The 27,728-nt window shown below is 41.1% G+C and overlaps 1 protein-coding gene across 2 annotated transcripts in view; it reads right to left on the bottom strand.

The window, feature by feature from the left end:
* IGF1R (insulin like growth factor 1 receptor) overlaps positions 1-27,728 on the bottom strand; it is a 198,232-nt gene that overhangs the window by 42,342 nt on the left and 128,162 nt on the right. For both annotated transcript variants that reach the window (XM_076347994.1, XM_076347993.1), the window contains exons 3-5: positions 9,364-9,676; positions 6,618-6,763; positions 4,646-4,790 (exon numbers count right to left, since the gene is read on the bottom strand). In XM_076347994.1, the coding sequence (XP_076204109.1) occupies positions 4,646-4,790; positions 6,618-6,763; positions 9,364-9,676 (604 nt within the window). The remainder of the gene's footprint in view (positions 1-4,645; positions 4,791-6,617; positions 6,764-9,363; positions 9,677-27,728) is intronic.

The raw sequence follows: 27,728 nt of genomic DNA on the forward strand, positions 1-27,728 counted from the left end.
AAATATTTAATAACAGCCTAGCCTGTCTCCTGCTCCCAACTGTGGCAATTATGCTTTAGACACTAGAGATAATTCTTGTATTAAAGCAATGTGGCTAGGCTTTCAAGAGTGTGAATAAATGAGGCAAATCGAGCACACACCTGTGCTTTACACAACTGCACAGTGACTGGGCCAGAGTTGGGAGTTACTGTGGCTCATACATTAAAGCCATCTGCACAAGTTTGAGCAGCCATCTGAGGCAAGGCAAACAGGTCCTAAGGGTTCATATATACATTGAAAGTATAAGCTAGTGGAAGTTATTCTAGCACCGTTCAAAGCGCCAGGGAAACCACATTTGGAGGGCTATATACAGTCTCAGTCACAGGAGAGGTGCAGTGCTGCGTGGCTTAAAAGGTGGAGCAGAGGGCAACCAGAGTGCACTTAGGGCTTAGGTTATAAATAAAGTTATAAATAAAGATTATATCAGACTTTAGCTCTAACAGCTGTGGAAAAAATCAGGATGCCAAGGAAGATAGCATGGAAAGAATAAAAGATTCACTATAGGAAAACAAAGCACTGCCAGTCAAACCCTGGAGACAGCAACTAAGGGAATGACTGGAGATTATGGCCTGAAGGACAGGCTAAACCTCTGAACAGGAGGAGGCGGCACATCTGGTCCCACGCTTGCCACAAAAAGCCTCAAGGTAACCTGCATAACCCATGCACACCCACAGGAGAGAATTCCCACAACATGATGTGTATCCCCAACTACAGAGCACCCACAGCCACTTAATTATTGAATGCATACATTAAAAACATGCTTCACACTGTATCTGCATGCAATGCTACATCTGTGCACATTCACCCATCATAAAGCTATGAGGCAGAACATGAAATCCAAACCAAAAGGAGATGTGGCTGATGAAAACGTTTCAACAAGCTTTCAATCACCCTTTATCCCCCTCCATAGAGTACAGGACACAAAAAGCTCCTGAAAGGGGTAACGACCAGATAAGTACACTGTTAGTAAGAGAGCAATGCATGATCCCTAAGGGCAAGTGACTTGCACCAAAAGGGGAATGAGAACTGGCAGAGGACTGTGAATGAGAGTGGTGGATGAGCTGGCTACAGAAGATGACCAGGCAGCAGAGGTTTATGGCAGACTGACTACCCTGGGACAAGACGAGCAACCCTGCAGGACATACAGAATAGATGTTCATCTCTCAGTGCTACAGTGACGAGAAAGACAGAAAATCCCCCTAGACCAGAGAGCTGGGTCATCAACCAGTAAGAGACAGGAGAAAAGGAAAACCCTTACTGCTTTACATACACAAAACATGCCACATGTTGGCTAGAAACTGTCTATTAACATGGTATATGTTCTACGCCTGTATCACAGTGTGACCCTGATCCCTGATGAGGACCTGACAACAGAGTCAAACATATATAGCACAACGCCACAACAGAGAACAATACGGAAGACAATACTTGAACAAAATGCTCCGTTTGATGGTTTGTCTTTCAATAGGTTCGTTCTTCAGCATTTCTCTACAAGCCTGAGCTTTACCAAATTTCCAAAACATTGCTAATGTTTTAATAATGCTGGTATATTCTTTTGCTTGTGTTTGCCTACCAGCACTTCAAACAGAACCACTGAGGTTATTAACAGAATACCTGTCTCTAATAGATACCTACACACACCTTGCTGATATAAATTGTAAGCAACTTAGGAACAGCTGATTTTGGCCAAGAATTGCATCTCCATATGCAAATTCACGGGTAGGAAACTAGGGGCTTTTATACTAACCCATGGATTTGGAAGTAACGGACCTTACTAATACTAAAGTTCAGTGTTTTCTTGTCCAGTTCGAAAAAGTAAACTGATGAGCTGCTTAAACCCCCACACAAACCCAGCCTCACACTTCAGTGTACAAAATCCCCAACTCACTTTTTGAAACTTCACTTACACATGGACAGCTGAGAAACAGTGTCTTTACAGATTCCCCTTAAACAAAAACAAAGCCGAGGAGCATTCCGCCATGGCAGCCTGCCACTGCAGACATGCTCACCACCTGTGTTTACCACCAGCCCGGAGGGCATTATTCATTCCTAAATCACACACAGGGTGACTGCTTTGTTGAAATGCCGTGGCTAGAACAAGCCTTGCTGCTATCGTGCCGACTGTCTGAATTCACCATAATCTGACAATAATGATCCCAGGAAAACAAACCGTAAAGTCTTCAGTGAAAAGCCATACAACAGCTAGAGATCCTGCTCACACCTTCCAACAAGCCTGACAGCTACTGATGCCTCTGCTTCAAAATGGTGTAGAAAATGCGGGGCGGCGGGTGTTTTGCTTTTATAGAGACTGTCCCCAGTTTGCTGCAGCAGTTGAAACACAACGTCAGCAGCCGGTCAGTGCCACAACAGGAACTCTTCCTCAGTCACCACCTCCTTGCTTGCTCCTGAAGATGACAAATTGCTCATTTTCCAGGTACCCAACCTGGAGATGCTTTGAGAAGTGCTGCCCACATGCCATCCATCAACACGGCAGCTGCAGTCAATGACAGCAATGAACACACAGCACCCCAGCAGAGGACAGAGGGCCCCAGCAGAGTGAACGCCAGACTAGGAATCAAAATCCTGCAACAGACACCGAGAACCCTCCAGCACATCTCCATTTCAGTTTATTTGCAAAGAGAAATTTTTTTCTTGCCATGGGAGCATGTTCACTACAGGCATGGTGTTCAAAAGAGGCAACGAATACTCTGAAAACAAAGTAAATTCCCTCTGAACTTTCCATTTTCTGTGATAACCACAGCAGGCACCAGCAACTGAATAAGGAAGAAAGAAATACTGAAGTACTGTTTTGATAGTCAGTTCAATAAAAAAAGGGACAGTGTTCCTTACATGACTGACCCCACAATCAACTACCATAATGGATCTTAAGTTAACCTCCTTCTCACCCCCCAAGGCAATGCTGGCATAAACAGCTATTGTTCCAGCAGCCCAGTATTTCCCAGGTTAAGACCCCACTCCCTGTTGTTCACAACTCTGCCAAAGTAATTGTTCAAGCGCAGCCCTTCCTTGCCAGGTGCCTACTTCCATCTAAGTATTTTTGGAAATGTTATTTAGACTGTGGTAATGCCTTAAATTATGCTAGGTGTTTTCCAAGCAAAGAGACTGCCCTGACCCAAAGTATGTAACTGCAGTAACTTCCTCGCATGGGGGAATTTTAGCACAAGTAGCTTTTTACTACAGATCTATTTTACATCCCCCACTCGGCCCTGTTTTCCTCTTCAAAGCTGCACCTATTTACTTCTTTATTTAGCAATCTGATTTAAAAACCTGCCATTTCCCTTCATATCAGCTCTGCTTGCTGACATACAAGGTACCATAAACATAATTACTACTTGAAACACAAAGCTAAACTCATATTTAAAGAGAGCAAGGGAGAGAGGGGAAGAGAAGAAAAGACATATCGATAATTGGAGTATCTGTGAGAGCACACCACATCGTAAGTGGGCTGAATGAGCCTTGTGCTCGGCAAAGTGACAAGCCTCTAGGATTTGCAATTAGAAACAAGCTTTTCCGTAGAGCCAGTGTTCTTACTGAAAAAGACAGCATGCTTTTCAAGTGCAGGATGAAGAGCTGCCCTCTAACTCGCTCTGTCAGATGGTGGAATTTTAAGAATTTAAGGCTGACCAAAGACTAGCCTGAGAGAAAGAGGGAGGTTGTGAAGAATCCCTCATGCTGTAACTTTATCCTGTCCGGGCAGATAAATCAGACACAAGCAACCTTTCCCATGACCCTCCCACCACCTTTTCTTACATGATTTCCCAAAATTCTTCATTTAATAGTTCTGTCATTACTGAGGGAGACTTATTTCTCCCAGAGAACACTGGTTTAAACTTGGGATGGCTACTTGATTCAGGAAGAGAAAGAGCAAGGCAGTTTGCTGAAGGACCATCACCACACCTCAGCACTGCAAGTTCTGTGGAGATAAAAACTTTTGTCTCGACTATCTCTTACCATCATAGGAAAACAGGAGTTATATACAGCAAAAAGCATCACACATTGTGTAATTATAGAAGCAATATAACCCACAGCAAACATTTCAAGGGATCAACTTTACTTTTCCTGACCAGCCTTTTTCCTGCCCGATAGATAATTCATTTAATATTAGCATTTCAAGGAGCTGCAAACAGTTGCAACTTGCAATCTGTTTCATACGAGTTGGGTCACTTCCAGTTGCACTCCCTGGTTAGTAAAGTTCAGGTTTCCTTTCAGCTGACATTCTCCATAAAACTCTGCTAAAAGCCAACAATAAAAAATTGCAAGGAAATCCAATTGTTTCTGAAGACGCTCTTTTCTCAAATAGAGCAAAAAGAACAAAGACACTTTATCATCCCCCTAGAAAAACCTGAAGAGAAAAGCAACAGCAAAGTTACCATAAAAATACTTTTAATACACTCAATTTAATATGCTGATTTGGACAGTAATCCAAATGAGCAATGACTGTGCAATGGTGTTCATTAGGAGAAAGACGCTGCATAGTAGTGGAAGAGAAGATTCTATAAATGGTACGTGAATGTTTATTAGGAGACTTATTCTCTGCTGCTTTCTATTAAAGTGAAATTGCATCTACAAATATCTGCACACTTACCCGTCCACCTGTTCCTCTCCCAGAATATACCGCAGGTTCTTCAAGAAAGACAGGGAGACTAATGCATGGGAATGACGAATCTTCACATACCCTGTTACTGTCTCAATCAGACCCATAAAATTCTCCAGTTCTGAGGCGATGTTATCTACAGTAAGAAAAGAGTAATTTTATTATTGCAGAATTCATAGCTTTAACTGCTATTCTGCTTAATGCAGTACTAGCTCAGTAAAGAAAATGTTTGTATTTGTTGCCTTTGAAAATGAGACACACTGGTATTCCTCCCCCAGTAACAGTTGCCTGTGCGGACAGATGGTTGAAGGGCAAAATAAAGCCACAGAGCAACAGTGGAAAACCAGTCTTGCTTTTCCACACTGCTATACCTGCTTTTTCCATGGACATTGCACTGTGAAGCCAGCACCAAATGTTGAGCCAGCATTCTGGCAGGCATGAAAAGACCCTTGTGTAAATGTACACATCCATGAGACTGGAACTGCTCTTCGGCTACAGGGCAAAGCTCAGACAGAAAGTGCCATTGGAATACAGAGAACAAGACTGAAGATGAAGAGGTGGAGGTATGCTATTGGTCTTCTCTGGGGCACAAAGCATTGCTTTCAGTGATGTAAAAAGCTTTGGCTACAAAACTGAGAACTCTTGATGAAACAGCAAAAGGTAAAACCATAAGGATGTCCTCAGGCCGTGGACCACGTTCCATACAGTTCGCTAAAGGTGATTTTCTGTAATAAATTATTAAAATGACCGCAGAGCAAGCTCTACTCTTCAGTACTGCCCCCTTGCTAGGAACTATACTGTCTCTGCATAGGTCTGCAACACCCCATCCTTCGCAAGGCTCAAGCTTTAAAGTCCTTACCTCCAGCAATCCCTAGCCCATGCCCGTTGCCTGGTGTCATTATCCTGTGAAGTTACACTGCAGTTGCGAGGAGAAGTTTTTAAGCACTCAGGATGGGAGAAGCTGCTATGGGGTGTGTTTGCTGCCATAAACAAACCGAAGTCCTAAGAGATGGCTGGAAAGCCCAATTACCAAATACCAATGTTTGGTCCCCCTACCAAATAAGCTGCGAGGAAGCAGATGCTCTTCAGCACTCTAAGATAATACTTAAAAAATAAAAAACCCCACACTTGCCTGGCATAACTGGAAGATCTCCTGTAAGGGAAAACTGTACCTGTAGCAGTGGGACCATGAATGAAATAATCCACATGCTGCTGTTTCTAAACACTGAAGTTTTCATTCAGCAGGAGGAAGGGAATCAAATATATCTCAATCTTTCAACCTTATTCATGAAACCAAAAGGGACCTTCCATAGGGAGATACATTTCCAATAAAAACTAACAGTGATTTTTACTCTGCTTTTAAGAGCTCATCAGCTGTCAACACTTCCCTGGCTGATGAATCACTGCTCTGACAAATTTAATCCAGAGCTTGTTCAAGACATGCGACAAAGGTGGCCAGCTCACTAATGATGACCATCCAGAGGCACAGTGCTAGGCTTCATATGAGCTCTCAGCACTCCGGATTCCATGTTTTAGCAAGACACCACACCTTGCCTTAAAATGTGAGGCTATGCAGTCCTACAGTGCCATGCCTTACTTGCAGACAAGTTATTTACCTACACAGATGCAAGGATTTTCGGCTTTTCTACCTTCTTGGGCCTTTATTATTCCTTTGGGACTACTGCTCATCTCACCGCCTAATCCTGGCTCCCTGTCCTGTCAAAAAAGCTAACAAAAAAAACCAGCTTTCACTGCCTTATAACTTGGTAGCTGAATACCTATTCCATCCGCATGTTGGAGAATGGGGCTACAGTGGGCCAAATCAAACAGGAGCACTGCTATGGGACTGGAAACCAAACAGTTTGCTGAGTTTTTAATGTTCTTATCATTATGCTGACAGACAAAAGGAAAAATATTAAAAGCAGCCTTATCAGAGGTTCATAAAGAGAGGGCAATCACTTACTTCCACGACGGATGTTAATCAGCAGATTTCCTTTGAGAATTGTGCATCCCTGCAACATTTGTGCTGATGTGACAGAGTCAATGGTCTTCGTTTTCCCGTCCTCACAAATTTTGGGGCAAGGCCCCTCACAAGGACTGCAGAACATGCTGTTAGGAAAGAAAAGGAGACTGAAAATAAGCAATGATACGCAAGTCTGAGTCTACAGACTGCTTTGAGTTAAATTTTGAAAGACATTTCTCTCTAAAGCTTAGACAAATCATTCAAGGTAGAATGAAAATTACCATACTTTTGCAGAGGGCTGCAGATAACTTAGCACACTTGCCTGCTGGACTCCAGAGAGGCTAGAGCATTGTACCTCCCATTTACAGCAACACGGGAGTGAATGAATGGACCCATACCCACTGTCTGCCAGCTTCTGAAAGGCTTTGTGTTCCTTCCGAAGTCGAAGGCACTTCAGGTAAAACCCAGTGCCCTTGCATTTGTGCATTTACTCTAAATTATACCCAGAAAGACCACCCTTCTCATGTACGCAGACAGCCTCAGAGTGCTGTGAAGTTTCGTGCTAATCCAGGCCCAACCTCCAAAAATAGGCCAGCCAGGAACTGGAGATGGGAAAACATTGTTCAAGTTCTTACAAAGTTGACTGTCTCCATGCCCTTAAACCAACATTTGAAGCTCAGCACTAGGGAATTCCATGCTCCTGGCTGTTTTAACTGGCGAAAGACAACTGTGGGAGCATACAGTCATGAGTGACGTGGTGAAAGCGAGCAGTGAATTAGTCACTATTTCTTATAGCTTAAGAGGTATTAAAAGCAGAAAGTTTAAACAAACACAAGGATGCATCTTGATGCAAGGCAAAACTAATTTGCAACAGGCATTGGGAGAGACAGGTCAGAAGTCTAAGCAGGTTCAAAATGGATTACACAGATGGAAAGAGAACAGGTCCACCAGTGACTATAAAACACCAAGACAGACACAGCCCCAAACTCAGAGAAATCGGATTGCCAGAAGCTGGGAGGAAACACTGAAGCACAGGCTCACTTCTCCTGCTTCTTATACTCACAAGCATTCATAAGCATTTTTTAGTGGCCAAACTCAAGAAACAAGAACTCAGGCCAGCCTAGCCTTTGGCTACAGCAGCTTTTTAAAGGCTCCATGTTATACTGTCTGCATACTCATCTCAAAATTGAACACTTCATGTGTGCACAAAACATGCCCTCTGATCACTCCTCCTAGTACATGTCTTTCCTAATTCAAGGTCATTTTTATTTTTCAATTTATTCTAGCACTTGCCTTCGTATTTCATTATTACTTACTCCACCTTATCACTTTAGAGGGGAAAAATGAAAAACAAAAAAACAAACCCAGCTCCAAAGACAAAGGCTCCTGACAACAACACTGATGAACATGGACTTACTATTTATTCTTTCTAAAAGAAACTGAACCCATTTTCTTCTGAGGCTTAAAGAAACATGTAAATTGATAACAACAGTTTTTCATGCATAAACAATAAAAGAAGCTTCTTAGTAGTAAGCTCCTATTTCAAAATCCTGCACTATAACATGCCACAAACCACTAAAAGCTGCAGACACAAGCAAGAGGCATTCAACTAAATGTACAAAGAATGCTGGAAATGCTTTCCATTTGCAACTATTTGTTAACACCACCTCTGGGGAACAAAACATTTACTAGCCTTGAGTTACAGCTCCCTTCAATCTTTGCAGCAGAGCACAACACTGAGATAAGATAGGATGGCCATGCACTTCAGTGTAAGCCGTTCAAAACAGCTGGTACTACAAGCTCAAGTAGATAACAAAAGAAACATTTCTCAGGTAAATATCTGGATTCAAGCAAAGGCAGTGTTAAGTTGCTTACACCCAAGCGTCAACCAGAGACTGCCTTACTATTTGATTGAACGGATGGATGACATGCATGCACAGACACACAACTGGTGCAGGTATCATCACAACCACCTTTCCAAAAAACCCAACATCTTAGAACAGCCTACAAAGACATCTTTTTAGCACAGTACTGAGGCACTATGAATTTTAGCACACTGACTGTCCTTTACTCAACATCTATGACTTCCAAGGGTCAGTAGGCAACTAAGGCTGTTCACTTAAACCACTGGCAAAGTAAGAAAATCATAAGCACGCATCACTCCAACTGTTAGAATTAAATAAGAGGTGAGTGATATTCTTGCAAGAAATTATTCTGTATAAAATCGTCAGCTGCTGCATTATTTTTGTCACCATCTACATGATTGCTCCCTTCTAAAACACCATTGTTATCTTCTGAAAACAGTGAAAAAAGGGAAATAAAATTAAATGCACTAAAGAATACATGTGTCTAAAATGCAAGCACACATAAAGCAAATAATATGCGAAGCAAGATAACTCCTACAGTTTTGTTCTGTGTGATAATGGGCATCGGCCAACCTCCAACCTTGTGTTCCTGCGCTTTCACTTTCATTTTGTTACTGTCTACTTGAAGACCCAGTTCTGCATTGTACTGACCTCCTCAAGTCCTTCAGAAGACTCAGTGGCAACTGACAATGCACAGGACCACATGCAATCAGACCTTTCAATGTTAAATTCATCTAAGCAAGCCTTTACCAGGAAGTCATGCAATTCCCCAATGTATGTTCTACCTAATGTAATTTGCATCACAAGCTGCCACAGAATAGGGGGTGGAAAAACTCGAACACGACAACTCCGACAGGCCTTCCAGAAGCTGCATGCGTTACCTTTGGCTGCCGTTGCGTATGAATCCAGAGGGGCATTCTGCCATGCACTCGTCGTTGTGAATCACAAACCTCTCATATTCACTTGTTTCGGTGGCAGGGACTTTGGAGCAAAATTCTTTAGTCACGCAGCGCCAGCCCTCGAACTTGTAGGTGTTGGGAGGGCAGGTAGGCATGCAGACTCCTTCGTAGTAGTAATTGCGGCAGGCCACGCAAGCGGTGTTGTTGTCAGGCGCCGTGCAGCTCCCCAAGCATTCGGGATGGCAACACTCATTTTGGTCTGTACAGGCTCGCTTGCCGCATGAGCTGGGGCACACTGCAAGACAGAAAGCAAGGTAGCATGAACAAGAGCTATTAAATAAAGTGAACAGCATTAAAGGAAAAACCCCAATCCATACAACTCTAAGCTTTCATTCCCTGGGCTCTAAAATATCTCTGCAAAAGAACCAACTCCTGTAAAACTGACAAATTAAATTCTGTTTTTCTCAGTTTTAGTTGCCTGAAAATATCTTTTTCTCAGATCAAATTTATAACATGAGCCAATTAAATAATAAGGAAAACTGCTGAAAGCAAGCTCAACATAAGGATAATGGAAACAGCCAAGTACTGGAACCTATTCCACAGCCCTAGTATTACGGTTAATTTTTTTTTTTTTTTTTTGGAGTGCTTATTGTCTTTCTAAGCATTTCTTGTCTTTCTTATTTGTACTTCAAATTGGTCTTTTACTGGCAAGAAAACAAGCTTCCTTTAAACAACTTAATTACACTTGTACAATAAAGCACTGCTATACTGTAGCACACATGGTTAGGTTGACCCCAGTGTAGCATCCCAATGTTGCTTCCCAATGTTGCTTATGTATGCAAAATGAGGTTTAATAAAGTACAGATGGTACATATCAACTACTGTGGAATCATGGAGCTACTATTTTCCCCTGAAGAGCATAACAGAATTCTGCCTTATCCCCAAATTCTGGGTTCAGAGAACAAAATATGAAAGGGAGAAAAAAATGGGGTGCAAATTTATGGAGACATTCATTTTATGTGAAAGCATTTCAGCTTGGAAGACACGAACAAAGAGCAGAATCGTCAGCAGACAAGCTCACCACTGTTACATCAAAAGAAGTGGCAGCATTATATTTATGTAACAACAACATTTTGATTACAGCATTGTATGGCCTTTTAGCCACGCGAGCTGTGTGCCAGAGGCTCTGTAAACAAACACAGATAGGAAATCTGGTTTGCATTAAGCAACTGTTTTCTACTTTCTAACTTAGCTAAAACACAGTACCAATAATAACAGCATAAAACAAAATTTCAGTAGTACAACTACAACAAGATCCAAGCAAAGCACCACAAGACATTTAAACTGAATGATTTGAGCAAAAAGCATATAACCAGCAAAGAACGTAATATCCCAAAATGAACACGGAAGCAGCAGAGCCCAGCCTGCAGAGAAAGACAATGTTTTAAGGAACCGTAACAGTTCCACAGAAGTTCTGCATTGCAATTTCTCTTTCAGTTTGCAACTACAGTGTTGTTTTAATGCAGGACTAAACACCCTAAAATGTTGATCCCTTCCCTCCTCCCATAATGAGATCTAGGCTTTCCAGTATGTTTTTACAGTGCTATTGAGCAGAGCACCACAATTATGACACAAGACAATAATTAAAAAAAAAAAAAAAAAGAAAAAGAAGAAAAACTGTTCACAGCTCTGCATCAGGATCTAGACATCCTATGTCAAGTTTTGATTATAAGAAGCCATTTTCTGCCAGCTTTAAGGTAGCGTTCACCTTGAAAAGGACTTGTAAAACTGCCACCAGATAATTTTGCATTTCTTATCAAAATGGTTCTATATTGATCTTGCTTAATTTTATTCAGTTTTTATTTTAAGCCCTAACTGCCAACTTTGCAAGTCTAAGCATCCGGGTACCAAGTTGGGTTCTCCTTATACAATTAAGGCTAAGAAAGGTTTTGTGGAGGAAATTCAACCTGCAGGTACTCCCCACATAACCTGACAGCCTTAACAGTATCTCCCCTATATTAGCAGGTAGCTATTAAGTATCATCAGCAGACCTGCTTACAATATCTGACAGTGCTATTACTTGCACATATGTAGCAACGTACACCTAACACAACAAGCTTGCATTAAAGACAGCTTGGATACACTGAATTGAATGCAGCAGGTCTACTGCATGAGAAGGTAGTATTGAGGTTGCCCAAGAGCTCATCTGTCTTCTCTAATCAGAACAGAAACATTACTCAACCCTGCAACCCTTTCCTTGCACATACTGCTGTTAAAACCCAACAGCACTGCTCCATACCTGTCTACTCATTTTTTTCAGAGTGAAAACAGGCAGAAAAGTAGAAGGGGGGTGGAGGGGGAAGACTATGAGAACAAGGAGGTAGGAGCATGGGGATGGCCAATGCCTGCCCAGGTAGCACAAATATCACATGCAGGCCAAATTAAGAAAATTTTTGCAGAGCCAGCTACTTGTAAGACTATTCAGAGCAGGAATGCAGAGGAAATCACTGCTAAATAATGCATTGCTGAAAGATACCAGATTTTTTTCTTGAAAAGGAGAAAACCATACACACCAAACCCTTACACAAAAATAAGTATGCAGGTGTATATTCTTTTTTTGACAGTAACCTGCACCAGTGTAAACGAAGTAAAGTCTGCCCAGATGCCACCTTAGTAAGGCACCACAAAATTGCCCCTCACCTTAAGGCATACAGTACTACTTGCATTTGTGACTACTAAGGGATTAAAAAAAAAAAATTAAAAAAATCAGTGTGCCTTGCTAGCAGATGGACTGCTGTTCTGAGTGGGTGCCAGAACTCAGATTTCGTGTAGTAGCTACATTTCCAGTTCAAAGCCCTACTAAGAAAAAACAAACACACACTCCCCCCATGCCTCCACAAAGTTAATTACTAGATGTATTAACTATGTGATTTTTTTGTTTTCATCTAGACAATTTGCTAAAAAACAAATGCTGCTACATTACGTATTCAGATAAACATAGTAGAAAAAGATCGAGTTTATTTCATTCTTGGGAAAGACACTTATATTCCCTTAATGCTCCTGCCATTCATGAACAGTCTGCTATATAACTAGGATTCCCTGCATCTCCTGGTAAATCTGCTGACTCTTGTCTACAGAAATATAAATCGAAGCACAGAAGGATATACAAGTTCACATGAAAAAGGCAATCAGTGAAACAGGTTTTCAAAACTATAGTAGTATTTTAATCACAACCATTTTAACAAGAAGTCTTGAAAACTTTTTAAAGATAATTTTTTAAAAGCTCAGCAATCTTGCTTTTCTCTCAGTCCTATTTTTTGCTTGTTCTTGCTAACGTTGGCATAGTTTTCAGCCTGGAGACAATACGGGTATCCTGTTTCTTTCAAGAGGCAGAACAAGAACTTTTGTGTGTATGTAGGATATGTTATGAACAACAAAAAGTCTTATCTGCCTTACATGCCAGTTCCCTCAGATATACCCATTACAAAAATCTTACTAAGCACCACTGGCTGGCCTTACAATCCAGCCCCATCTATCTTCCCCCCCCTGCCCTCCCAGCCCCATCTATCCTCCCCCCCTGCCCTCCCAAACTGTGCTATTTGGGCTGCTAGATTTGTACCAAAACATTTAAAATGCAGGTTCCAAAATACTTTTGCCAAAAAAAACCCACCCTGAAATATACTCAGTAACTTGTTGACTTTAGTCCGCAAGAACATGAGAGACAAATACAAGCAAACAGTGGGCTGACATTTGGAGACAGAACTTATTAGCCAGGTACAACAGTGCCTTGGATCATGAAGGCTGATAACCATATACAAAAAAATCCAAACCACCAAACAAATCCTTGCTGATGAGCACAAGGGCAAAAAATGCTTAATTGTCATCACATGGAGCTACCAAGATAACAGAAAATTTCAGAGACCTTGGAGGGCAGCCATGGAAGAAGGAAGTCAAAGCAAGACCTGGAGAAGGGCAGACCCTTAGGCAGCTTCACAACTTTATTAAAGAGATCATGGAGACTTGACTAGACCAGAGTGTCTATTCACATTTAGGGAGTGAAAGTACTGAATAATCATTAGGTCTTGAGAGAAGGACATTACAAGAGTACCAGTAGCCACAAATCAAATTTACTGGAGCAAACCCAACAACAGTAGTTTCTTTGACCATCCATGTCACCTTCTCTCTGATTTCTTCAAATGAGAAGTTCTCCTTGTCACCAAAATTCAGGAGATTTTCCAAAGACTTTCAAGATACTGTGATCACTCGCAAAAAAGTCAAAATATTTCATTTCAAGATGCCCACTTACTGAGCAAATCAGATTCAGACCTCACATACAGAAAGGAAATACTTTAAAACTAAATGCAAAGATCTTACAAACAAAAGGAGCTCCAAGAGAATCTGACTCAGAGACTCATTATTCTCAAATTAAAATCCCCAAGATGCTAAACCAAAATTGCAAACGCAAAGCAAGGTTGGGAAATCCTCAAAGACAACTCTCCAAAAAAAGCAAGAAACAAATCATCTGTCTGTATTTACGGCAGTTCCTTTTTGGACAGCCTCATGCTAAGGAGGTGGTAGTAAGTTTGTCTGACATCTAATACCTCCTGCTATTTGAAGTGCGCACAAAGCTGAAGCTTGCTGCAAACACTCTGCATTGACGTCATGGCTATTGTACAGTTTGGGTAGACAAAGTGTTCTTATCATCTCCAAGACGCCAAGACTTCAGCAATGCTAAAACAGAAAAATCAGGTGAATAAACAATCAGTCACAGGGAGTGAAAACGCAGCCAGAAGAGGAAGACTTCTGGCAAGCTGAGGCACCGGCCTCTGCCAAGGATGGCACCGTGCCAGTCACATGCGGGCGAGCAAAAGGTTGCCAAGTGTGGGATAAATATTTTTTTTTAAGATTCTTTCCCTCCTTGTAAAATGATATTCGATCCTTCCTTTTTTATACTGTTTCTGCTTTTTTAGAGCATCCTTCACATAAAATAATGTTTCAGAAAGAAAAGGGGAAAAAAAGCCTAGTTTTGAGCAGAAACCAGGAGGAACTCCTAGCCAACTACTGAAAAAATTAGCTGCATAAATTTATCCACAAAGACAGAAAAAACGGTCATTTTTGGAATGTTAATCCCTTTACATGACAGAATTTTTAAAATATCGCATTTTAATGGTCTAAACTTTGGTACAGTCTTTCAAACAGCTGACTTCAAATGCTCAAGCAGCCTATACAAGACCTGATTTCTTTTGCCTAGTATACTGTGAGAATAGAGCGACTGGAGAGACGTTACTCAGAAAATCCAGTTCCAGTGATTCATGGCCAGGGCTGGAATCAAGTAACTACAGAATAAAGGCTACAATAAGGAAATACACATATTAAACACATGCAGTAACGTGTTCCGATCACAGAAATATGGGTTCAAGTCATCTCCAAATAACTGAAGAGGCCACTTTTAGAGCAGCTGTATAAAATCTTTATAGTGGTGCAAAAACAGGTATTAGCAACATATTAACAATGGTGTATTTTTCGTCTTTTCTCTCTACCCCCTGCACTCAAAAACCCTGGTATCTCATGCTCAGTGAAAATCCTGAAGGGAAAAACCGCTACCACGTTGAACAGCTTTCTTTCTAGTGGTTAAGGCATAAAGTTTGGCAGGTTTTGAAATTAAACTGCCAGATCTCATTTAAAGGTTCAGTTCAACCCAGCCCTGATACCAGAACTTGAAAGTGATCATCTCCTTCCTCTTTAAACCTCTAGTACGTATACATAATCATGCCCACCAGTAAAATATTTGGATAGGTCTATACAAATTTATACCAAGAAGCAAGAGGAGGGCATTAAGTCCACAGCCTGCAAGCTACATCTGACTCGAGATCATTTCACCAGTCATGTATTTCCATGTTCACATCCTAGTCATTACCAGCCCATTTTTATCTGGCAGACCTTTCCAAGGATCTTGAAATTATTCTGAAGTTGTTCTGTGAATTATTTTCTTCCTGCTACACAAATCCAGCTGATGTTTAACTACATCTGATCAGCTTCCACACAAAGCTTTTTGGTCTCTTGCTTCTTGGTATTTCAGTTTGTCACAGATGCTGTATGCCATATCCCCCCTAAGTGAAGGAATAGGTGTGATGAAGCATCCAGAACCTCAAAATAACCTCAAAGGATTTGCCCAACCTGACATCAGCCTACTAACTGCTCAATCTTTAATCATATGAAAGATTGATAAAGGAATCTACTCTTGCATCCCCTTCCTCAGGATTTTATGGTTGAAAAACAATACCACGCTAGATGCCTGTATAGCCACAGTTGTGCAGCAGTTGGATCCAACTGCTGAGATCGAAGCACCTGTAGATGATTCTAGAGCAAAGGAAGTGGAAGAAAGGAGTGGAGACAGGTTAGGAGAAGAAAGCCCAGCAACACTCAGCACCTGGAGACTCTCAAATACCACCACATGCGGTAAGGTCTATGAAACAGAGAGGAAACATTCATCATTCAATGAAACGAACACTTTGCTAGAACATATTGTTGTGGAGAGGTACTCGATGCCTTCTAGTTTTACAATTTTTTTCTTCAACATCAGTATTTTCCCTTCCCCTCAGAATAGTTTTAGCACCTAGAGCATTTCAGACCAGCACACACACATCAGCCCAGCTCCGAGGAGCCAGAGGCCCATGGCATGGTTTGTAATCCCTCAGACACACAAATGCCTCAGTGCAACATAACTGTAGCTCTCCTTCCCAGCTGAAAAGAACACAGCAGCCTATTAAAAATGATGATGAAAACAACCCAAAGCATATTTCAGTCAGATACACTGGAGTTTGATGACCCCACCACGACCACCTCTTTTGGCCATTTATCATTCGTTTTTTACCCTAGAAGTTACCTCAAAACAGCTTCCAGGCTTCCCAGCTGTGATATATAACAACACGTGTGCTAAATCCATTTTATTTAGAGCGACTAGAGGACTCGGGGACACTATTTGGCACTGTAAAACCTCCAATCCCTTCAGGTTTTCTGCAAGTGAAGCAATCAACCCTGCTAAAAGCTCCAGCAGCGTTACAGCTACTCACATCGCACTGAAATTGGACCAAATGGAAACCCGAGTGAAGAAAACAACTACCTTAGACCACGGTCAACAGGAACCAATAGATAATACAGTTACTCCATTTGCTGCTAAGTGCGTAATACTAACAACCAGGAAGGTGCAAATAAACACAGCTTATTGACAAACCCAGGCAGCACAAATTGCATTCTCTTTCAAAACAGCTTATGTTGCCCAGCACAACCCAGACTGGCATCACTGCAGCTGGCACTCGAGAGAAAGAGGAAAAAAACAAGTCCATTTTGTCCCTTCCACGCCAGTATGAATTCAGTACATAAACAAACCCAACTGAGGCACATACACAAGCATCTATCAGGCATTCAGGCCAGTTTTACTTTATCTTCAACACTAGGTAAACAAATTGGTTGGGAATCTTCACCATCAGTGCTGCACTGTTCTAGAAACATTTTCTCTACAAAAAGGGAAATTTCCCACTGGAAGACACAAATCAGAACAGTAACACTGATGCCAGTGAGGATGAAAGCAGGAAAGCGAGGGTCACCCCACAGCAGTGAAAGCTGCTCCCCGTCTGCTGCAATCACCCACCACTCACGGACACAAATTTGTCCATGTTTCTAACGGGGCAACTAAAGTTCCTGAACTCTTCAGTAACACATAAGGAAAGAAAAGGGCTGCTGCAGAACAGCTCTGAAGCAAATTATTTTTCTTTTCACTCCAGATTACAAGCAATATATTGGGGTTTTGCCTGTTGTTGCTTAAAGCAAGATTTAATCTGCCCGTCTTCCAAATGCTGCAAATGTAAGGCAATAAGCTTTACAGGATTTAATTAATATACTGCAAGCAAGGAGTGCTGGTCAGCCATCTCCTGGCAAAACCCCAGCTGAAGGAAGAATACTATTCACATTTCAGATTTATTCTAAAGGAGGAAGATAGCTTGATAACATTATCACACTGGCCTAAATTATGTGGTTCTCTTAATGCTGAAGGATAATGGCAGTTTCATCTTGGGCAAAAAAAAAAAAAAGTCACTGGTTTGGAGGGATTCATCTCCTGCTTTGTTTCAGGAATGCCCTTCGCATTTATGCATTAAGCCCATCAACAGGCTTAACCATTCTGGCATAAGCACTGAAACATAATGCTCTTCTTAGAGGCAGACATCAACACTGCTCCAGTCGATGGCTAACTATCCTAAAAACGGGGGGGGGGGGGGAAGCTTCAGTAAAACTAATTTTTACAATACATGCGGTGGGGCACAACGTTTAGAAAGTTTTTGCTCATTGCCAACTAGGATACCTGCATTAACAGATAACAAAATCTGTTGAGTTTTAATCATCGAAAAGATTAAAACTCAAGGAAACAGCCAGAAAGAGCAAGAACATTCCAACTGTTGTACTACAGAGCAAATTTTTTTGAGTTGTTCACCTGCTAGTGAGATAGCCCACTAAAAAAAGGATTAAGATCTAGGTATTTAGGAATCTGAGAAAAGAGAAGAAATACAATGGAAGGGCAAAACAAGATGCAAGAATACTGATGGTCTGGAAAGTTCTCAGAGACACCTAGGTGCATTTGTTTTAAATTACAGACTAGTAAGTCTGGGAGTACGTCATCACTTACGATACTTGCACATTGCAAGTGAAGGCATCCTGTTAAGATCAACATCACTTCAAACAATATTAAGGCAATTATGTTCAAAACCATTAAACAAAGTATTTCCTTCATGACTTCCAGAAATACAAGAGAGTATAAGCAAATCTAACAGCAACTGAAGGTTGTGCTATTGAGATCCACAACAAACAAAGGTGAGCTCTTTCCTTGCTTTTAATAATCATGGAATAATTTTTTTCGTTCTAAATGTTTCCTCTATTATAAACACAGAGGGAATACAGAAGGCGACAGAGTTTGTAGGACCCAAAAGCAGACTGGAAGAGCACGCATTAATCCATCTCTTAACACATTTTAACAAATTTAACACACAACATGGACAGTGGAAAGTATACAATTGACTTGAAATCTGTATTAAAATTAGTTTCTTCTCATACACCATGACTGTAGATAGAAGCGTTTCAGAGGGAAAAGGGAAAACGTTTAGTATCTTCTCAGACTTGATGCAAATCGCTTTCATAGTCTGTAAATCATCCTGAACTGTCTGGACATGAACTTTTAACTCCATCCTACATGGTCTGATCTCCAAAGAACAGAACTGCTGTAACAGTTGCTTGTTTGCTTGTGGGTTACTAAACAGCTCTGTTTGTGGCTAGAGAAGGCTGAACCAGGTTGCAGAGCCTGCAGGATGTGCAGAGATGCTCCCAAATCCACAGAGGCACTGGACTTTGTCGCGATGCCAAAGGAAGCCCCAAGCAAACAGCTGCAAGTTGAGCAGCTCTGAATCCCCAGCTTGCTCAAGCCAAGCAAAGGACTGAAACACCTGAAATTAGAAGATACTGGGAAAAAGTGACTTGGGTCAGCGAGGGGCACTGATGGGAAGAGCATAGGGGTTTGCTCAGTGTTTTCTTCTAACTTAAGTGGAAGATGGCATTATATCGTCCAGCCTGCACTTAGTCCACTATCTTCAAAAACATCCTCCATTATGATACAGAACTATTTCAGTTCTTCCACACATTGATAAAATAAACCAAACAAGGAAAACCACGCTCTACTATGCCATCCCCCAGAAACTGCAAACACACATAATACACTCGTGGGACAAATGGCACACACACCACTGCTGGCCACGTAGTCAAATACACAGTTAATGCTCGGATGGGCGAGTTGTCTCTGCTTATACATATACACATGCTTTTGAGGAATTCCTATTAATATGACTGGAAAAAAAAATGATGACATTGCCTCGGACTTTCTAAATCCTTTCCTGTAGTAAGGATTTGTGATCAGATTAGGGAGTACCAGACGGTTTTATTTATTTATTTATAGGAAGGACAGTCAAGGTGAGCTGTATCCCTGGATCTGACAGAGGCTCCAGGCTGCAGCAAAGCCAGCTCAGCGATGCTGCCCGGCTGCTCTGAAGCCAGAGACGGCATCAGATGGCACTTACTAAAGAAAAAGGGGAGATTCATGTTTTTGATGCTGGCACAAAGTGGGAAGCACTCTGCTTCCCACTCTGTTTCTGCTAGAGTTTGGCACGTTTGAGCTACGCTTTTCCCCTCCAGTACCTTTTTTTTGCCATCTCAAGTCACGTTACATGAACATATAAATACACAGATCCTTACACATTGTGTACAGCAGATACTTACATGGATGGTCTCAAAAAAGAATATTCTTTTCACACACTAAAAAAATTATACAGAGTTATTTTAAATTCAGAACTGTTTGTATATTCCTTATAAGTTTATAAAACTCTCACTGTCCTCCCATGACTAACGAAACTGGAATTGTGAGAGGATTCTATATTTATAACTCGTCTGGTTGCTCATGCCTATGGCCCTATTTCCACCCTCCGTTACTGTACACAGAGCTATGTGAGGTATTGTGGGTTCCCAAACTTCACCGATTTCCTAACAAGGCAGGCCTGTGTCCCGGAGGAACAAGCTGGGGGCTGTTTCGTTCGAGCATTGGTTGAACTCAGAGGGAGAGGCCTTGAGCGCTGTGGTTTTGGCAGCTCTTCTTGAAACTGGTATTAGAGGCCATTTCTGCGCAATTACATGCCTAACTGGCACTGGATTGTGTATCGATGCTACTGATACATTGTCTACAACCCAGGCCCCTTTACAGCCCAAACCGTACAGCTGTTGCTACACACTTCACCTTACCCTATTTATTTTAGCAGCGCCTGCAAGCCGAAGCACTTTGATGCTTAGCTGAGCAGCTCCGTCAGTCACCTACATTACAGACACACCAGAAGTACCAGGCAAATCCAAGCCGTTACAACGAAGTCCAACAGACTATTATTCATTGGCCTCTCAAAATCGAACGGAGACAAAACCCTCGAACTTCATCCAAAATCCCCCGAGACCACACTGTGTTCAGTGATGCTGGTTACACCACAGAACTCAAAGGGGTGTCAGAGAAAGAGCCTAAATGCAGCAAAATGAGGAAGAAGATGCATTTCATACGAATGAGGGCTGAGTGACACTCATAATCCGTATGAATGTCCTAAGGTCTGCCCAAGAATCACACAACCATGTCTCATCTTTCACACAAAAACACTTCACTAGTTCATAAATCCCAGAGAGACTAAATCTTTGTCATGATAGAGGTGCCTTGTAATCGATGGATTTTTAACACATGCCGGGCACCTGTAGGGCACAGAAACTGTTTCTAATTTGCAGATCCTATATATTCAATATAAATAAATATTTATGCAAAAAGCAGAAGGAGAAAAAGACACAGGCAGATTTTTCAAATTAAAAATATGTTGTGGTGGCTAGGATTGGGGTCTAACTCTCATGGAGTTAGATTCATTACGGTACTTGAGCTGTAAAAAACCACAAAAATCAAGAAACCCACAACTCTTCCTATGAGGCTTTGCAGAGTCCAGAGACAGAAGAGTACCGAATGGTGCTGCCACACCAGGAATTAAGAGAAAGCAGAAAGTACTGCCCAGCATTGAAAGGGAAAGGAAGCATGGAAAACATTTTTCTCTTTCCATATAATTGCCTTGTACTCTAGCCTCCATGTAACAACTCGGGTAATTTCCACAACCACCCCCCAGTGCTGAGAAGTCAGGCCATATTCAAGTTCAGCAGAATTTATCTGGGGATCTACATGCTTCACATACGAAAACATGGGGAGATCTGGACTATGCTGAAAAAGATTAAGCCTCTGTACCTACAAACCAAAACACATTACCAGGAAATTTGGCCAACATGGCCAAATTTGTTTAACTGAACTGAGAAAGTTTTCCTCTAGCAAAATAAATTTGTCCTTAGAATATTCTAGCTGAGAGAGAGAGTGAAATAACTTAAATCACCCTATAAAGCAAAATGAGATTTCAAAAGGAAAAAAGGGCATAGGTCAAAGACATATTTTGGTTCAATCAAAACAACTGCTGCTTTGAAAGCTAAGCAGAGTAACACACCACACCTGAAGACACAGGTACGTGCGACAAAGAAACATTACCTTAAACCCTAATGGCACTTGGTGTCTGCTTTCTTTGCATGTTACGTATGCTCAGAACGAGTACCAGCATGGCAAGGGCCCCTGAACATGTTTTGCAAACAATTACAACAACCCGAAACAACATGCCAGGGCTGAAATAATCTCAAAGGCCCCAGCCTCGCTAAGTGGCACCATTTGCAAATTCAGTTCTCATCAGAAGCGCAGAAGGGAAACGCTCCGAGGCCCCTCCTTCCCTTTATCCCAGGGTCACAGTCTTCGCTGCAGGTACACAGTAGTGCTGCAATTCTTTTTTTCCAGTTTATTCAACCGCTTGCTTTGCAATAAAGCTGTCAAGCTTAACAGACAACTCTGGTGAGTCAGATGTTCAAAGAAAAAAAAAAATCTGTACTCCTTTCACCATTCTAAACAGTAATGCTACAATTGTTTTCTATCACTTTGCATACCCATAACACAAGACAAACTTGTAAAAGCTATTAAAAACTCTTCCTACTTAGCAAGACAAAAAATGATCTAAATTTATACCAAGAAGCTGAAGTTCACATCACTTGGAGGGAAGGATTTAAATATGGAATATTTTTTCTTCCATCAAAATTAGGGAGGAAAATTATAAAAAGGTCTTTGAAGAACTAAATACAGCAAAGCTTAGTATTATCTTTTGAAATTATAAGAAAAACAGGTTCCACATATTTACACCATTAAAAAAAAAGTCTATGTTGCAGTAATTAAAGCACAGATGTTCTTCCATAAAAGCATTCTAATTTGACTGACCCTTTTCTAGATGTTTTTAAATTTCTTTTTTAATGTTAAAATTCCACTAAGCATTTAATTTATCCTGCAGAGGGTTAGTATTAGGTCTAGGAGAAGATGCAGGTTCCCAAAACAGACAAGCACTACACAATTCAATAATAAAAGTATTTATAACTTCTTCATGCAGAGTGTGCAGACTTCAGACACTGTGAAGACTTTTCACAACCTCGTTTACCCTAGAAATTATTAGATTTATAAGACACTTACAAACACCTGCAAATGGAAAATTTAATGAATTCTAAGCTTTATTTCTCAATAACACTGCAATAAACAAAACTGCAATTATCTTTTCTTCCAGTTATGGGTCTCCTTGAGCCAATAACTGCAGATATCTTTGGTTATAGAGGTCAAATGAGTGAAAGCATCATCATGCTTCCCATTTTCAAACTCCTCATGATGCTACGCTGCTTTTTTACTATTCAAAAGTGTATCCTTCTCCTTTTACTGATCTATTCTGAACATGCCAGCCATGCCATTCAGTAAGTTCTCTAGGTGTATATTTACAATACACAAAGCAGACCAAGAACAAAATATTTCTGGCTATGCCAGAGTTATGAATATTGTATCATCCCCAGAAACATTTAATGCTGACATTGAGAAATGTTGTGACAAAGAGTTATCTATCACCTCTGGTCCAGATACTTGTGACTATAAAAGGAGTCCAGTGGCTGGTTTTGGCCAGCCGCAGGGGGACAGTGCAGTATTGCCATCAGACCACACTCAATTTGAGAAATGCTTTCCAATTCCATCACTAGAAATTACATTTCTCTTTCAATGTTTATGACTGCAAAATGAAACAACGAATGGATCTGTCTCTATTTCAAGCAGGGAAGGCCCTGCCTTCTCTGCAGTTATGTGAACCTAAACTTCCATACGCATTAAATAAAGTTTTCTGTAATTATGCAAACATTAGCCTGAACACACTCTTTAAAAATCACACTGATTGGGGGGGGGGATCACACAAATCCAAATTTGCAGACAGAACCTTCACTGGAAAACAATAAAAGGGAACTACTAAATAACAGCAGATCCTGCTTGTTGACGGTTACGAAACAAGAAACAGGGAGGGGGAAAAATAATTAGTATTCCAGGATGTCCCACACACCCACACCCAAAACCATTACATTGGATGGGAATAGAATAGCTGATTCTGCCTGCAGTCAAATAGGGAGAAGTATCATTTAAATTGCAAATTATAGAGCAACAAATTTTTGCACAAAGTTCAAGGGGTTTTTATGGTTTGTTTTTATGAATTAGGAATGACATAGGGAAAAAGTAAGGGGGTTGGGCTAGCTACTACCCTCAATATATATTTCAGCTTAAATATTTCTCAGATTCATTTGATGCAGTTTATCTAGGCACCACGGCTTGTTAAAGTGATGACAAAGTAAAGCAGCTTCTCAGAGATCATCCCTAAGGATGTAGTATCCGCTGGTGGCCACGCTGGCACTGGAGGATTAACTGCTACAGAAGGATCTCCAAAATGACTAATTACTCCCTCCTCCCTACATCACATCCTTCCCCACAAGGGAAACTTTTAATCCATTTACACCTTTCCTGGGAAGTGCTTTTCAACCAATAGTTCATTTGACAAACCTTCTGCTTCCCTTTCCCAGGTTTTAAAGAGCTTGTTCCTACTCACATCAGCTTCTTGGCCTTGGTTCCTACAAATTAAACTTCATGAATGCTTAGTAACAGAAAAATATATATTTCACATTTATACAGCGCTTTTTAATCAGCAGTTCTCAGAGGGGGAACAGATGCAGTAAAAATGACGAGTTACTCAAGGTTACAGCAAAAGATTTAGGAACAGAAGCAGCTGTTTGTCTTGATATGCAAAAGCCCCTGACACTACATGACCATAATAATTTTCTTTTAAAATCTAACAAGCCCTGATTTACAGACTTCAGTACATGATTACAGAACGCTATTCAGAGGACCTGGGGTTTAAATATTTTCTTGCCAGGCTGTTAGTACGTAATAGAGGAAAGACAAAGCAGAAGCCAGATTACCTTTTTAAAATTATTTCAGAAATCAGCTTGTTTTGGGGATATTTGCAAAAAATTCTACCAGTGGATACGTCAGTAACCACAAAGAAATAGATATTTCAACTCTAACAGCAGACCACAGCCTAGTCTGAAATGTAAAATACCTTTGTACTATCAGACTTGGGTCCTTTGTGACAAACACACACAAAGATATCCTGGTGAAGATTCTACAGACTTTAAAGGATGACAACTAATGTCACCATCTTCAGCATGGGAAGAAGTGAGGCTTGTCTGACAAAACAGTACTGAGCCAATGGCTTTACAGTGATGGATGACGGATCCATACAAGTCAGCACCATGTCACTTAACTTTAAGATTTAGCTGGAAGGAGTATTATAAACTGCATTCGGGAAAAGGATGTAAAACAGTCTTGGGATTCTTGTAAGAAAATGTATACAAGGCATCTTTTCCAAAAGTTTCTATCTTTCATATTTTGACTCAAGGGCTTTTTGGTTTTTGGAGGTTTTTTAAGTAGTAAGCCAAATGGCTTTACAAATTAATTTCATTTTTTGAACTACATTGTTTTCTTTGTTTTGTCCTCCTGGTTTTATTTAATCATAGATGCAGATGGTGACACCTGGGCAAGTTTACATGCTTACACCATTGAGTATCTTTGAATTAACTTCATGCCAATAATTGTTTTTAAGAGGTAACACTGCCAAATTTTGCACTTGAGAAAAGAAAGGTTAATCTAATTCTCCAGTAAGCACAAAAAAGCAGAGAGATGGTGGCCTCTTCCATTGCGGGACAGACACACACACGCACAGTTTAGACACTTTCAGACACACACAACTCCCATCATCTCAGTCCCAACTTTTAACCTCTGGTCCCCACTTAACTCTGCTGTTCAATGTCTGATACAACCTCTACTACACAACCAGTGTCAATCACGACTGGATTTTCTCAGCCACCGATAGCCACAGCACTCAAGTACCTTGCGGTCACTGGCGGATTTGTCTGCCTTACTCGACACGCTAGTGGGGAAGTGACAGGATTTCACCCACGGCACAAATAAGGAACCTGGAGTCTACATGACCTGCCCACAGCTGCACAGCTTGGGACATGGTCCAAACCGTCTGCATCCTAACTAGGGAGATTACTCCAAACTGCCTTTCTTAAGATTAACAAATGTATCTGGCTTAAAAATTATCATTTAGAGAATGACATTACCAGGTCAGTATGTTCCTGAGCACTAAGTACCTCTGAGAAAAGACAATTTTAAAAGCGTTTTGTGGTTCTTCGTGCAATGGATAACAAAAAAAGAATAGGCTCAGCACAAATAACTTAATGGCAATGTCTCTGAAAACCAAAATCTTTTTAAATGTAGTTTGAAAGCTGCCAAACTAAACTTAAAAGAAACTCCACAAGCCCCTTGGCCAGCTTCTCATTCCCTCAGATTTCATCTCACTTGCACAGCAGTGTACAGCTTTGCTCACATCTGTCTTACCTCTGGATAGATGAGGACAGCATCCTGTTCACTCTGCCATCTCCTGCTGTACATTAGCCTCTCCCCTGCCCTCCTGTTGGCCTAAATTATCCTTCAGGAGCTTGTACACTCTGCAGTCTCTCTTCCTCAAGCTCTTAAATCAATCCTCAAGCCTCCTCCCTACCCCAGACTTGTAAAAATGCGATCTCATCAGTTATTCCCTACAAACCACTAACAAAGTATCATCATGAACTTGGTACTTCCCAAACATCAATACAGTCTACTGGCAACCCTATCAATAACCAAAAGCTACAAAGTTCATGCAAGTGTGCATCTAGTTGCTGCTGGTTTAGATTAGGGTTAGCTTGATAAATCAGCAATGCTGACACACATCCAACAAACTAAATACTGGAACTCAGCAGTCCTTTAAACATGAAGATTACAACTAAGAACTATTCAGCTGTAAGTCTGATCTCATGATCTAAGTTATGTTCTTAGCAAAGTACTGCAGCATATATCCTACTCATTTATAATGCACACACTGTAAATCAAAAGACTCAACACAGAGCAAGTGAGCTATAATTACATTTAGAGGTAAATGCTTTTGAAGTCTAATCATTCACAATCAAGGGTTAGCAGACAGGTCCAAAGAATCCTCTCACATCCAGAGCACTGCGGCTTCCACCAGGTACACGGTGGGTCTAAGGAACTACACACCAGCAAACGCAGAAATCCATTTGTAATAAAACCTCTATTGGTTAAATGGGAAAGAGATGTATAGAACACAATTCGTTAAAATCTCGAGTATATTTCTTGTTTTATCTGCACCTTTACATTCTCTCACATGACAGTAAGTGTACAGTGCTTGCTCATGCTAATGTATTTTTGTCAAGAAAGAAAAGCAGGCTGCGTTGCAAGCACCTGCATTTAGAGAAGCTTCTTACAGGTTCAGTGACTCTTTCTGCATCCTAAACACCACAGCTGAAAAGAAGGGGGGGGGGGGGGGGAGGAAAGGGGGGGAGCGCCTTGTGTTGTTTCATTCACCACTCATTCCAAAACGTTCAAATCAGCACCAGCTCGGAGGGGAAATCCAATAAGGATAATGCTCTCGCTGTCTATCCCTGCCCGCACACTGCTCTGCAGGGCTGTGCGGCCACGTGATGGTTTGTTTATGAGTCTGGAGCAGCATCACATGAGGCACGTCCCCCGCTGCGCCCCATGGGGACCTGCTCCGCAGGCAGGGGACAGCCACCGCCCCCACACCAAATCAAACCAATGCAGCACAGCGGATCTTCATAAAAAGTATCTTTTCAAAACTCTGCACATGTACCACGTATATCAAATAGGACGGAACATTTTTATGCTGTTAACATTTCAGCACACATTTCTCGGCTTCAGACTTAAAATTAAAGGGAAGCAGAAGCAGCCATTCAAGGCACAGAAAAAATGCGCTTTTAAAAGCACACATGCACAAAACAAAGCAACATTTAAAGGCAGCTCTTACCATAACCTCAGTTTGATTCTGCAGGTATAGATTTGTCTCCATAAAAATCAATAAAAGATTATTTTAAGCCATTTGATTTCATTACCCTGTATCAAATCTCTGCTCTGAATGGAACATCCGAATCAATTTGTAAAGCTCCTACAGGCTATGCTGTTGTAGGCTTTCAAGTGTCTTTTCTCTACCTCTCTTACTCCAAAGGCAGCAAGACAAAAATACCACACAGGAGGTTATTTGGTATTTCTAAACAAGTACCAGTGGATTTTTTTTTTTCCTTCCCTTTAACCCTCTGATTCTTTACACTGATGTTTGAGAAGGAAAGGAAAAAACAACCATGAACTGCACAGAACAGAGGGCCAGTTCAAAACCACAGAAATCCACTTCCTTGGGTGTGATTTCTACAAGACGCACCTCGCTGCGAGA

The sequence above is a fragment of the Aptenodytes patagonicus genome, chromosome 10 (genome assembly GCF_965638725.1).
Source record: "Aptenodytes patagonicus chromosome 10, bAptPat1.pri.cur, whole genome shotgun sequence".
In the NCBI taxonomy this organism is placed as follows: domain Eukaryota; kingdom Metazoa; phylum Chordata; class Aves; order Sphenisciformes; family Spheniscidae; genus Aptenodytes; species Aptenodytes patagonicus.